This window comes from Parasteatoda tepidariorum, chromosome 5 (genome assembly GCF_982258835.1).
Source record: "Parasteatoda tepidariorum strain Cologne lab strain chromosome 5, Ptep-v5.0, whole genome shotgun sequence".
In the NCBI taxonomy this organism is placed as follows: Eukaryota; Metazoa; Arthropoda; class Arachnida; order Araneae; family Theridiidae; genus Parasteatoda; species Parasteatoda tepidariorum.
In genome coordinates, this window is record NC_141759.1 from 61,624,407 (window position 1) to 61,639,434 (window position 15,028).

Consider the following 15,028-nt stretch of genomic DNA (forward strand, 5'->3'; position numbering starts at 1 on the left):
GCTAAATCCCGATAATCAGTTCGGTATATGGAAAATTCGTTAAATGGAAAATCATCTTTTGAAGTACTTTAAGGACACAAAATAGGTTTTAAATTCATAAATACTAGACATAATTAAAATAGCAATGGATACATCTTTATATAGTGGAGGAGTATCTACTAATTATTTTATAAATCTTAATCATAAAATAAATCTGTATGGAAAGCAAAGAATAAAGCAAAACATTATCCTGTGTTACACAATTATGCTATATGCATTTTCAACTAAAAAAAAGCTTAATTTATGCATAAAATTATAGTTGCATTTATTATAAAAGTAATTTTACACATTCATTACCCCATGCGTTCTAAAGTCTAATTGCTACTGACAAAATCCGTTAATTCTGTCGCTTATGTTAGAGTTTTTCGTTTGAAATGCGAACACAAAGAGAAAGTGATTTTACTGCTTTCTCCAAAAGTTTCTAGGCTTCGAAATTCAATTCAAGGCTATTTCCTCCATAAAATGCGTTAGCAAGTTTTAAATGTTCTGAAATATTTTGGGAAATAGGGAAAAGGGATCTCAAAGAAAAGTTCATTAAATAGAAAATTCACTTCGCTATTTGGAAGCTATTTTACAAAGAAATTTCCAAAATGTTCTTGGCTCCTTGAAAAAATTCGCAAAATGGAAGTTCGTTATATAGAAGTTCGACTGTAATTATCATGTATGCGATTACTATGTATATTATGATTATTTTTATGATGCACGCCATGCATTTCATATTGCAGAGCGTATGCAGCGTAAGCCGTGACTATGGCACAAGTTGTAGTTAAAACCACTATAAGTATTCAAGTTAACATCATTTTAACTGAGAGAGAGACTTAATGATATTTGTAAATTCGATATTTTTTCAATATATTAATTTATCATAAATCATTTTAGGCTTTTTCATGAAACTTCGAACATTTCCAGAAGAATATTTATTTTATGACGACCCTGTGGGGATCCATCTTGTGGTACATGATCGTAAAACCCTTCTAAATCCTTATCTGGATGGTTTTATGATGAAAGGTGGATACAGATACAAGATTTTTGTTTCAGCGGTAAGAATGATACTTTTCCCATTTTTTTTCAAAAGTTCCAGTGTTGAAGACTAATAAGTTTTATGCACAAAAACAAAAAGAATGATTGAAAAGAAAAACGGAAAGAATGAAAGAAAATATAGGACTGAGAAAAATTTCACAGTTGAGAACCAATGATCTTTAAAACCCATAAAGGGATTATTAGATGATGTAACAAAAGATGAAGCCATAATGGATATTACCATCACCTCCTATAGCAGAATGCCTCCACACGCGATTTTATAAGTCTGCGCAGATTACTTAAAAAGCGAACCAGTTGTGCGTATGAACCCAAATTCTATTTTAAAATTACTTGAGAGAAATTTATCATATATAACTGAGATTTGAATCGGTAGTGATTGAAAAGTAAATAAGACAAACCAATCATATTCATAAATTAAAAAAAATTTTAGACATATATTTGCTACCACTTTCTAATATTACGTTGAGTAAAAAGTTTTCCGCCAAAAAAAAGAGTTGTTAAATTGTAAATACATACAAAATCGGAAAAGCTAATGAGGATAGTAATCTCCATCCAAATTAACAATGATCTGCCAGCGTTTTGGCAATTTTTCAATCCCTTCTACGAAGAACTGTGGCGTGCGCGAGTCCAGAAAGCGATTGACCTCATTTATAACCTCGTCATTTGAAGGGAAGATTGTGCTATCAAGATGCAGCTACAGATCAGAAATCATATAGTAATCAGAAGGCGCCATATCATGATAGTATCGTGGAAGTTGCGTCAAATCCCACTCCAGAGTGTAGAGCGTCCAGTCGGTCATCGCACTAACATGTTGCCGGGCTTTATCTTGACGAGAAAGAACCACCTTCCTTATGAACTCATTTTTTTGTTTTTCGCACAAAGCATCGCTAACTTTGATTAGCATATTTCAGTATATTGTACTGCTGATAGCCTGCCTGATTTTCAGGTACTTCTTATAGATAATTCCACAACAATCCCACCAGATACAGAGTAGCACCTTTTTGTTAGTCAGTGTTCGTCTTGCTACCGAATTTGCTGATTCCCCGGGTGCAGACCATCCTCCTATACGGCTTGTATTGTTGTTGTACACCCCCATTTTTCATCACAGCTCACAAATCTGTCCAGAATGTTCCCTTTTCTTTGATCTCTGAGCAGAGCCAAACAGGAAGCTTTTCTCCTGCCTTCAACAGTCAATTTGCGAGGCACTCAGCGGTTAAACTTAAACGTAAGATTTATGCGTTTGAGAGTATTAACTATTGTTTTTTTTTGCAAACGTCAAGCTCTAACGCAATAGTTCCTGTAAAAACATTTCTGTCTTGATCAATGATTTGCTTTGACTGGTCACAATCAACCTCAATATAGCGGTCAGAACGTGGCTCATTTTCAGTGTCGAAATTCCCAGCATTAAACTTTCGAAACCAAACTTTTACTGCATCATAAGAAACAGTATTGAAGCCTAAACTTTCTCACATTTTTTGTGGCATTCAGTTGAAACTGAGTTTATTTCGGAAAAAATAATGCATAATCGTTCTGATCTGTTGACGCAATTGCTCCATTTTAAACATTCTTTTGGTACACAAGATAATAAAGTTTTGGTAAAAAAATTACACAATTGTGTAGTTCCAACCTTCAGCTTTAGAATGCAAAAACCAGTTTGGAGAAAGGTTTACTACCACGGGAATGGCTGCTGTTGTACGGAGGTATCTTCCTTTGGTGGAAAACGTTTTACTCAATCAGATATTTAACTCTATTTACTCTATCAGATTGGATTTTATATTAAATGGCTCTTTCGTAAACTGGTTTACCTTCATAGTGGTCTGATCGAACTACCTATAAAAAGCCGTGTGGAGCCTTTCAGTTATAGGATGCCTTGATTTTACCATCTGAAAACGAAAGAAAAAGTAAAGGAAGACCAACTAAATTCAGAAAAATAATTATTTTTTGGCTAATGCTTGAAAGTACTTTTAATGAGACGTGTTTACATGTGAGTACTTTTGATTTACTTTTAAAATGTTCTTTCTTTTCTTGGATATACATCTCTAAATTCATTTGCACGTAATATAATTTTTTTTTTCAAAATAAGAAACTTCTTTCCTTTAGTAAGGACAATGAACAGATCTCTATTGGAGGGGTGACAACTGCTGCACTTTGAGCAAAACATCTAATGAAGGGATAGATATTTAAAAACTGAAATTTGCAGTTCTTAGATTGATTGTGGCATCATTTTAAAAGTCTCACGATGCGAGGAATCTTAGTACCAGTCTTGCGGATTTAACTGGGCACCTGGGACGCGAAGCGACCCGTGATGAAAGGAATGGAATCAAGTGATGCTATATACATAAATTTCGAACTATTCATTGATAGTAATAAACAAAATAAATTTAAATCAAATTTATTAAAGTACGAATCACATATTAAGAGGCAAATTTTGCTACCATTAGAAAAACATTGGAAGTTCTGTTATTGTGCTGAGAGATTGTATAGTATAATATCTCAGTTTACGAATATTTGAGTTTCGCGCAAAATAATTTTACCAATAGTGGAGGACTTAAGCCGAAGTATTGTTAAAATTCAATTCGTATAAAACTTACTAGATGTAATATCATGCATTTTTCAAATTTAATCCTTCTTTCTTCTTTATTTAAATAAACTAGGCACCTGGGCCGCGAGGCGGCCCCTATCCCATTCATCATTAAATTACATACAGTAAGGTAAACATTGATACAGTAAGGTAAACATTGATTTGGCAAACATTGTGGTAGCCATAAAAAATCAAGCCGTTTGCTTGTGAAATAATAAAACAATGAAAAAATTCAATATGACAAATTGACATTTTTACATAACATTAGAAATATTGATTGTAGACTTAAATTTAAAATAAAGATAAAACATGAGTTGATGTGTACAATATTGATATTTGAAAAATGAAAGACATTATTGATGAATATAGATAAATCATATCTTGATACATGATAAAATAACATATTTGGAGAAAATGCAGTAAATATATTTTATCAGAGAAATATTGCTCATTAAATACAATAGAATTTGCAAAAGAATTTAACGTACATAGGTTTATAAATATATATGCATAAATTGGCTATATTATCAGAAAATAAATTGGAATGTAATTTAATTTAACTTAAGTAAAAGTCTGCTGTGAAAAGTTCAGTCAATTTAACTTGAGAGTCTTGAAAATAAAAATAGAACTCACTGAGATTGAGATGTTTCCCCGATGACCCCCCGCAGAAGGCGGAGCACTTCTTCATTTTTGAGCAATTCTTGTAATTCTTTGATTAACGACACTAATCGGTGAGCAAGTTCAGGCGTCGAATTTAATGTTACTCGAGGGCTCCTTCTGTTGGGGCGGGTCTCGCACCCAGTAAAGTTGGCTGTGTGGTTTCAAATTTAAAATAAATTATTTATATACTGGATATTTATAATAACAATGGTGAAAAATTATTTTTATTTTAATTTATTGAAATAATACATACCTTTCCTTCAGCAGTAAAAGTCGAAGAGTATGTAGCATTATTATTCACGAAAAATATCAGTGGCTCGTAGGTGAGAGAATCCCTCTCATGAGACCACGATGAGCAAGAATAAAATATGCGCTAAATAATAAATAATTAAAAAAACATGCGCTAAATATTCATTCACAAGTTAGGGGTTAAATTTAATATATTGATTAAGTTGGAAAAGAGTAGAAACTGGTAGTAGCACAGTTTTATTTCTAGTTTGTTTTCAAACGAATAAAATATTCATGAAATTCGTGATTGTCATTTGTAAATGAAATTTTCAAACATTATTCAAATAATTAGAAATTACTAGTGCATTAAGTTGCTAATTAGCTAGGTACAATGTAAAATTTAGCGGAGCAGCAAGTAAGCAATGATTTGCCATTTACCTGAGAAAAAAATAGTTATTTTGAATCCTTTTTTTAGAACTTCAATATTTTAGAACTAATTATTTGTTTTCTCTTGTACTTTGATTTATAGCACAAAGTCAAAAGATTGAAGTATCCATATGTTACAAACTGCACTGAATATGAGAAGTTCTGGAGAGAAAACGATGGAATGGGGCCTTTAAGCCAAGCGGTACGCAAACAAATAAGTAAAATAATATGGTGATACATTACAAAACATTTTATTAGTTTTACCCGATAACCCTTTCTTTAAAAGAGTGCCTACTGTTGACGAGATTAAAAATCTCTTTTAGTAGTCCTGTTAATGACCGTTACTTTTAAAAAAAAACTTATTTTTATTCCCCTAAATCAGTTCGCTGGAGAAATTGTATCTTAGAAATTAATTAGCTCAAAAATCATTGAATTTGGATCGAGTAAACAGGCAGTAAACAAGGTTTTCACGGGTTACGAAACTTTTCGGAAGACATTCTGTTTATTGACGATACTTTAAAGTGCCACCTTCATAATTTTAAACGACCAAAGGCGGTACCAGAATTTCTTTCCTCTTGATCATTTCTTTCAAGAAGCCGAGACACTTGTATGTTCACCATTATATTATAGCAACTTAATTATCCACTTAGTTTAATCACTAGAGTCCTACCACTCTTTTTATAAATACAGGAACGAGTCACTACAAAAAATATTGCAAGTATAATCACTAGAGTCCTACCACTCCATTCATAAATGCAGGATCAAGTCACTACAAAATCTTGCATACGCCTCCTTTGTGTGGGATAGATTAACACAATAACTAGGATGAGATTTGCGTTTGAGGGTAATATTTTTTTCTAAGTGGCAAAATATATCTTTTACACAGAACTCTTAACCCCTTAGGGACGGGTGATTCAGAAAAGCATTCGTATAAAATCAGAATCAGGATGTAATCAAATAAAAAACGGTAACTTAATTTTAGTCGTTGCTAATTTGACAGACTTACTTTGCTTTTACTTTAATTATTGTTAGTTTAATCATATATATATATACAATGGTTGAAATCATATAAATCTCGGTGCACTGCCGCGATGCGGCATTAACCGATTCATCTGTAGTAGTAATTCGATGATGAGGAGTAGAGAGGTGGAATGGAGATGGGGGGAAGAGGTGGTGCTTATCACCAAAAATCGAGAGTGTATTTCGTGTGCTAGGGCAACGTCATATCCCTAAGGAAAAAGGCAGTGATTGGACTAAATTTAGTGTTATCGTCAATTAATTCAATATCTAAGAGTGAGTTAAAATTGCTGGTGGTACAGGTTTTTGCTTCATCGTAGAAATTTTGGTTTAAATTTTTTATATAGACGTTGATGTCATCAATTTTAAGATCCCTTTTTATACTATTATTATAATCAATGTTAGTTCAAAGTATAACTAAATAGTTTTATTTTGAACAAAGTAATGGTGAATTAAATAAATCAAACATTTATAATTCCGCCCGCAAATAAACTACTAAAGAAATACTTTGATTACCAGTTTTATCTTTTTACCCTGATCGATACGGTTTTGTGCTGGCACGTATTTGTGGCAGTCGGCGCGAAAGGGTTAATGAAGATAAATTAAAGACTCGTTAATAGATTTGCATTGCATGGTTTGAAACAAAAGAAATGCGCAAGATAACATCTTAAAAAATATGTCTTATTTTTTTTAAAAAAAAGTTAGAACAATAAAGAGTGTTTCATAATCATTAACCTTAATGTATACTTCATACCTCTTGCCAAAAGTTAAATGAAAAAAGTTGGAGTCATAAATTAATATTTAAACGAAGAAGAAACAAAAACGCTATTAAAATCTCTCAAACAACTAGTAAGGAAACTGAAAGGAAAAACAAGTAAAACTTTGATGAAAAACATCACGATAAAACTTGGGAGGTTTTTCATATAATCATTTTTCAAATTCTCGCCCTTTAACACGTTCACGCCGGGGAAAAGTGAAAATACTGGTAGAAGAACTATTTCAATATTAGATAATGTTCGGGAGAAGTTAATCTATTCTCAACAATAACAATTCACGGTAAGGAAATTTATCACAGCGAAGAAGCAATTCTATATAAAAATTGCATCCGTTAAAAACAATTGGTAGTAATGGATTTTTATTATTTCCGGAAAAAAACTAAAAAATGAAATTTATTGTTATCAGTTTTTACTCCGGTGCGCTGCCAAGATGAGACGATCTAGCGTGACCCACCGGTGGGTCACTCCGGCGTGAACGTGTTAAATCAGTAAACAGGCAAGTTTTCAATCCCGACTTCCACTGTAGGGAATCGTTAGAACCAGGGCTCGAAAAACAGCCCGTCCGCCAGTCCTCGGCGGTCAAAAATTCCCCGCGGACAACGAATTTCTCGAATCCGACGTCCGCGTGGACGGCCATTTTCCCTTTAATGTTCGTGATACATTTTCAATTTTTGTTATCTTACAAGAATCTAGCGCCTCACTTCTAAAATGATCCTCTAATCTAGAAAAAACGCAGCATACTGCGTATGGTGGAATTGGTGTTTTCTCTGTCTGGGAGAACTGCAGCGGTTGAAAGGAGCTTTTCAGCAATGAACTTACAGAAAAAAGAAAGAAAAACGCACTACGTACTGGTCTTAAACAAGAAGCGTTAAACGCAGTTAGGAACATCTACCTAAATGGAAGATCCCTTTCAGATTTCTATGCAGAAACCTCTGTAAATCATTGGCTTGATTGTGGAACTGGCAAACGTCATATTTGATTCATTTAAAAAAATACAGCACCCTCGGATAAATTGACATTCCAGATAAATTGACCTTTGTCATTTAAATTATTTCATAAAAGAAATAAATTATTTCATAAAAGAAATACTAGGTTACTATTAGTAACCTAGTATTTCTCTTATTACTGTATAATGTAATCCTAGTAACTACTAATTCATTGTGCAATTTATATAAATGTTTGTAATAAATAAAAGAAATCTTTATTTTAATTTATTTAGAAGTTACGGGTTAGTTTCAAAGGAGGAAGGGTATATTGTTGGACAAGCCGTCCTCGGTGACGGGTAAAATTTCTGAGTTTTTTCGAGCCCTGGTTAGAACTCTATAAATTTTTTGGAAATGTAAATATCAATTTGCAACCCCTGTAAGAAAACTTCACAGGCTGAAAAAGAAATCCTTATAAATATCCACGATATCAAAAAACGTCTCACTTGTAGTTACCTTTTAGACTTCATATGTGACAAGGAGTTCAAAAATATACATTAAGTGAGAACATAACAGAACACCTTGTACGCAATATTATGCAGTTTTATTTTTAATTATTTAGGAATGCATGGACTATTGTAAGTTTCGCATATTGCAATCTGAAAAGAATTGCATTGATGAATATACTTCATACTTACCTCACCAGGAAAGACTTTGCGATTTTGGTAAGTAAATTTTGATACCTATTCTCATTTCCGTAATATTTTTTACTTTTTTTATTCTTACATGATGGTTCGAGGGGATCTTTTGAACTGATCTTAGATGTTTTCACGTCATATTATTTTTCATTTAAAATTAAATTAAAAGCAAAACGAAGAAATAAATCTGTTACAATAAACATACCCAGATTTATAGGACCATTATCCGTTATTTTCCTCCCTTATAAATAAATACCCTGAAAATCTCACTTACCTGTTTCATTCATTAAGCTCTTCAATTATCCTATTTTTTTTCTTCATGAAGTTGCCTTTTAGATTACTTCAAGATGTTTAGTTTTAACGACTATACTCCAGAATAGCTTAAAACAGTGGTCGGCAAACTGTGGCTAGCAATTAGTATCAACACCTTTTAGAAGAGAGAATGCCTTTGCACGGGTTACTATAGACGAGAAATACAATTCTTTAGTAGTCTGAACATTGTGATATAGTTCTTATTTTTTATCAACCCACTGCGCAGTTCAGTTCTCCGAAAGTTGTGACATCTTTCTTACTTCTCCCCCACTGATTAGTTCTGTTCATTCATTCAGAATACTAAGTAATCCTTTCGAAGGCCTTCTCTCTTCTAGGAGATGTTGGTAGTATGTGCTATTTTTGCGATTTGAGAGCGACTAGTATTTAGATTAAATGTGAGTGAACGAAATGCAGAAGAATTTGTTGACCACTGAACTAAAAAGACAAATGACACACCTCAAAAAGAAATCGTGTAACATGTTGACCACAATAGAGCAAAACTAAAGGGCCGCCACCTGCCACAGAACGACTAAATACAACAAGTGACAATCAAAAAGTTTTCTCTCTGTCAACAACGGATTGTCACTTTTTTCGACTAAGGTGGTCCCATTTGATTACATTATAATTATTATTTTAATTGCTATGGAATTACTACGAATTTTTCATTATTTATAAAATTACTTTATTCTACGCTTGCTAAATTAAACCTTGTAATGTTAACCACAGTTAGAGAAATGCTTCCTAAAAATATATCTGATTATTAATATCAATAGTTACATTAAAAATTTAAAATTTTCGACTTTTGAAACCATGGAGCTAGGAGTAAGTGGAGAAGACACTCCCATTGGCCCACTCCTTTCAAGTTGAAGCAACCGCGAGAGTTCTCCGCCATCTTACTTGCTGCGTCGTTGTGCGCTCATACATCTTTCTATTTCTAGTTAATCCATGCTTTTTAACGAAACTTGGAGGGCGGTTTTGAAGGGTTCTTAATTTGATTTAAAGTGTCGAGCTTAGTCTTTTAAGTTAAATAAGAGATCCATTCATCCAAGCTTTCACCATTTTTATTCAGCCGTTAGAATTTTCGTATTTCTAACTTTTAGAAAAAACATTTCAACTTGGCAGAATTTTTAAAACAAATGGAATTCTTGGTAAAGTTAATATTAGGTCAAGTTCATTTAACAATCACTATGCACTTTTCAAAACAATTTTAAGAAGATAAAAAAGTTTATTATCTAGAAATTTAAAATTTATATTACTCTGATAGTTTTAATTAATAGGTCCATAAAGTCAGGTAACTAATTATTTTAAGAAAAGACAAGAAAAAAATATTAGGTAGTTATGAATGTGTTGCATCCATGGAGCTAACTCCAAGCTGAATATAGAAATAAATTGAATACCCCAATACTGAAAGATGTTTATTGTTAAAGAATAATTTCAGAAAGTGAAATACATAAATTTATACAAATTTCTCTTGCTAAAAATAAATCTATACATATGAAGATTTATACTTTGACAGTTTTATGAATACTTAAATAGGACATTTTTAATTGCATACAAAGTAAATCAATTTTAAAAAAAATATGTCAAAATGTTTACTAAAAAAAAGGAAAAATATGTTACAGATTAATAAAATATTATCACAGTATTCTAGTGATTATTCAAAAAAAAAAAATTCTTAAACCTGAGCAAAGGCACATTGAAAAATCTAGAAACAGATCCTTAAATATATACATATATTTTGTTTATAAATTGAATATAGCTGTTTTCAAAATTATTAAGTTTGAAAGAAAAAAAAATTAGCTTAGGGATTAGAAAATTCTATGCATTAAAACACAATAATAATATATATATATATACATTGAGAGAGAAACATGTTCAATGCTTTCAATGAAGGTATGTACATTTAATGTATACAACAAAAAGCAACTAACAATTTCCTTAGAGGGGTGCATTGAATTTTATAAATCCAGAAAATGATTCTTAAATGTAGAGAAAAACACATTTAATGTTTTCAATGAAGGTATACAACAAAAACATTTAGAAAAAAAAAATACTTTAACTTGGAGAATTTTTAAAACAAAAGTAGATCTATTTCATTTTACAATCGCTATGTATTTATCAATACAACTTAAAAAATATAATTAAATTTATTAAGAATTGTAAAATTTCAACCACCCTTAGAGTTTTATAAGTTCAAACTTAATAATCATTATACTAGTAAAGGTAGATCAACTTATTACGTTCAGAAAAATTAGAATTTAAAGAACAAGCTCTGAGCGGTTATGAATATGTCACATCCATGGAGCTAACTCATAGCTCAATATAGAAAATAAAATTGAATACCACAATATTGAAAGATGTTTCTTGTTAAAAAAAGAATTTCAGAAAGTGCAATACATAATTTATGTTCATTTCTCTTGCTAAAAATTAGTCTATACTAATCCATATTGATATCCCTAAATAATTTATACTATGAAAATTTTATGAATACCTAAAATATGACATTTTTAATTGCTTACTAAATAAATTAATTTAAAAAATTTTTGTCAAAATATTTCTTAAAAACAAATAAAAATTAGAGATTGAGAAAATATTATCACAGTATTCTAGTGACTAACTCAAAATATCTTAGCCCTGAGAGCAATAAACAATTTCTTTAAAAAGGTTTAACTTCACAAATCCTTAAATATATACTATATATATATATATATATATATATATATATATATATATATATATATATATATATATATATATATATATATATATATATATATATATATATATATATATATATATATATATATATATATATATATATATATATATATATATATATATATATATATATATATATATATATATATATATATATATTCTCTATAAATCACTTTGATTTAAAAAAGGACTTTGTTTAGGGATTAGAAAACCCTACGCTTTAATAAAAATTATTATTATTTTTTTTTAGGAGAAACACATTAAATGAAGGTATAGAACAAAAACTATCAATACCTTAACATTAAGCAAAAACTACATCACTATAAAGCTTAGAATAAATGTATATATAATCATGGAGTACTTTATTATTATCTAATATTATATGCAATCACTTGTACATAATATTAGATTTTTAATAAATTTAAATTTTTTTTATCTATTTCATATTTGGAATGCAATGGGATACTTCCTGGATTTAAAAAATATCAATTTAATCAAAAATATTAATTAAAAAATATCAATTTTCGGATGAATAACTTCGACAGAAATAAATAAAACTACAGCTGAAATTTTTATAAAGTAACATAAAACCTTAAGATGCAAGAAGTCATAATTAAAATAATAAGAAGTCCAAGAAAAAATAATAAGACAAAGTAAGACTACTCGAATAAAGATTAAAATAAAAATGATAATGACTGTCCGAACATACGACAATTCAAGCATAAACGAGCTACAACTGCCAATGTTTTGAAGTATGTAAGATGGCCGACGGTTAATTTCGCGGTTAACATTGCCAAGCTTTCGGCTTCACGAATTTTTGCTAGTGTCTCCTCCATCTACTCCTAGCTCCATGTTTGAAACAAATGGCCATGTTTTTCTTTCAAAGTGGTCACTGTCAAAATTGCTACAACCAGCCACTTGTCAGTAGCAAAATTTCCTTATTTTGTCCACTACAACAGGGAGAATTTCTAAAAATGGTAACAATTGCTTCATTAGATTTATGGAAATGCTAAAAATGTCAACCTCACTTCAAATTCAGCAATAAGTTTTAACGTCGAGTTATATTTCCTCTTAATAACAAACATATTTTTGCTGATAGGAGTTAGTAATTACTTATTTTTCTTCTTTTATAATTATTACTTATTTTATAAGTATTACTTATTTTATTAGTACTATTTATTTTATTAATAATGCTAATTTCAGAGCTTGTATGCAATAGATTTTTTTTAAATTTCTTTTATATTTATTATTATTATTATTACTTTTATATTTTGCAGGCAAACCAAGTTCAAGAACTGAAATGATAAGAACATGCTTTTCACAATGTCAAAAAGCATGCAAGTAAGATAAAACGACTTTTCTTTCTTAACTTTATTCAGTTAAACCTTATTACGCTTCGCTTTTTCTAGAAATAAAGCTGTAAAAAGTAATAGCATTTAATTTATATTTGTATTCAATATACAAAATTAATGCTCGGCAGAAATTGTAGACTACCAGTAATATTTTCCTCGATTTGAGAAAGAGTATTACTTGTGATTTAATGGAATAAATGGAAAAAATATTAGACAGTTTATCTGCAAATTTGTTAGTTTTTGATGTATGAATACTTATTGTCTTACTTTATAACCAAACAAAATTTCCTTTCTTTTAATTTTAGGGATGTGTATTACAAAGTAAGTTACGATGAAGTGAAGTTCTCTGCCCGAATGGTAATGAATTCTATTTTGTAACATTTATAAAAAATTTTAAATAAGAATATTATCGCAAATAAATTTTCTATATAACCGCACCAGCTTAGCAAAAAACATACATCTTTGCAGATTTCGAGAGCAAAACTAAAATTAACCACATTGAGCTTGAAAATGATCTTATAAAATCTGTATTAAATCAATTTAATAATATCGGGTACTAAAAATTGCATTATTAAAAATAAAATAACGAAGTTAAAAATTAAATACTAAAGAAATTTTCTAAGGTAATTGTTAAATGTAGTTAATGCATTTAATTTGTCCCTGAGATCTCAAAATATTAAATGTTCAGGAATTATCACTTATGGAAGAAAATATTAATATAGGCAGTTATTGGTAGTTATTTATACAAATACTGATGGAAAAAAATTCCGACACCAAGAAAAAAACTAATGTAGAGTAATGAAATTCTGTCTGAGCAACATGTGTTTATCTGAGTAACATATTTAATTAATTTAAGTTTCAAGATCACAGGTTAATGCAATCAAGAGAAAAACCATTTCAAATGTGAAATACTGCTACATTAATTACCAGTGAAACCACCAGAAATTTTAATCCAAGCATGAAAATGGGCATGCATTGTGTCATGCAGATGCAGTATGGCGTTTTGTGGGATGGAGTTCCATACCTGTTACACTCAGTGAATACGGGGATAGTTAATGCTGGTTGTGGATGACGCTGAAGTTGTCTCCCAATGATGTCCCATGCGTAATCTGGTGATACAGCAGGCCAGGACAACATATCGACATTCTGTAGAGCATGTTGGGTTACAACAGCAGTATGAGGGCGAGCGTTTTCCTGTTGGAAAATATCCGATTGAATGCTGCTTATGAATGGTAACAAAACAGGTTGAATCACCAGGTTGACGTACAAATTTGCAGTCAAGGTGAGTGGAATAACCAAGAGAGTGCTCCTGCTGCCACACAGGAAATTACTCCCCAGACCATAACTTCAGGTGTAGGTCCAGTGTGTCTAGGCTGAAGGCAGGTCGGTAGCAAGCACTTACCCGGCCTCCTTCTAACGAATATACGGCTTTCGCTGATTCAAAGGCAGAACCGACTTTCATCAGAAAAACCCAATAGATATACACTTGGTAATCCAGTGAGCTAAAACTCGACACCACTTTCTTTCAAGCCTTTTAACGAGGGTATCACGAAACACCTCATACGGAATATTTTTATTTAGTGAATTTCACTAAAATTATCAGAAATTTTCAATCACAATAGTACGGTAATTGATTGAATAATAATAGTCAAATTATTTAAATCAGTCGTTTGGTTCGGACACCTTAACTAAATAACATCCCTCTATATTTCAATGAAAAAGCTACTATTTGACATAATTTTTTTTTCAACTAGGAAATTGCGATTGCTTTTAATTCTCACAAAAGGCTTAAAGAGGCATTTTCAATCATAAGAAAAGCTATTATTAAAATTCACAATTTATTAAAATTTCTCTTAACTCATTTAGGTATATCAAACTAAACTATTTAGGAGAATATTTAAAAACTGTGCTTTCAATTTTTTTTTAAAAAAAGGAAGAAAAATAGCATTTCTAAGCAACTATAAATTTTTGAACTATTTTGCATTTATTTTATTTTCTCAACATGGTACATTATTTTTTTTTCAGTGTAATATAACAGACGAAAATTGTCAGTAAGTAGAAAACTCAACATTCACTTTATTTTTACAGTCACGGAATTTATATTAGTACTTAATTAGTGCAAGTGTTTATCAAAATAATGTAAATACTTCGATACGAACTCTATTTAAATAATGTTTCTATTAGCAACAAATGTTTTGGAAGATTTTACATGGCAAAATTTTTGGTGCAATTAGATAAACAATGCTTAACACATTTT

The 15,028-nt window shown here is 30.6% G+C and overlaps 1 protein-coding gene across 1 annotated transcript; it reads left to right on the forward strand.

Moving 5' to 3' along the window:
• Window positions 1-8,257: 8,257 nt before the first annotated feature.
• On the forward strand, window positions 8,258-14,148 carry LOC147809413 (uncharacterized). The gene is made up of 4 exons (XM_087162798.1): window positions 8,258-8,416; window positions 12,697-12,760; window positions 13,077-13,128; window positions 14,029-14,148. Exons 1-4 carry the CDS (start codon window positions 8,320-8,322, stop codon window positions 14,146-14,148), a joined length of 333 nt encoding a protein of 110 aa, XP_087018924.1. The 5' UTR covers window positions 8,258-8,319.
• The last annotated feature ends 880 nt before the right edge of the window (window positions 14,149-15,028 follow it).

What these genes read in the sequence shown, in the direction of transcription:
- LOC147809413 (XM_087162798.1), top strand. Translation starts at nt 8,320, where the DNA reads ATGGACTATTGTAAGTTTCGCATATTGCAATCTGAAAAGAATTGCATT. An exon ending in GGAAAGACTTTGCGATTTTG is followed by an intron (nt 8,417 to 12,696) that starts GTAAGTAAATTT and finishes TATATTTTGCAG; the next exon opens with GCAAACCAAGTTCAAGAACT. An exon ending in TGAAGTTCTCTGCCCGAATG is followed by an intron (nt 13,129 to 14,028) that starts GTAATGAATTCT and finishes TTGAATCACCAG; the next exon opens with GTTGACGTACAAATTTGCAG.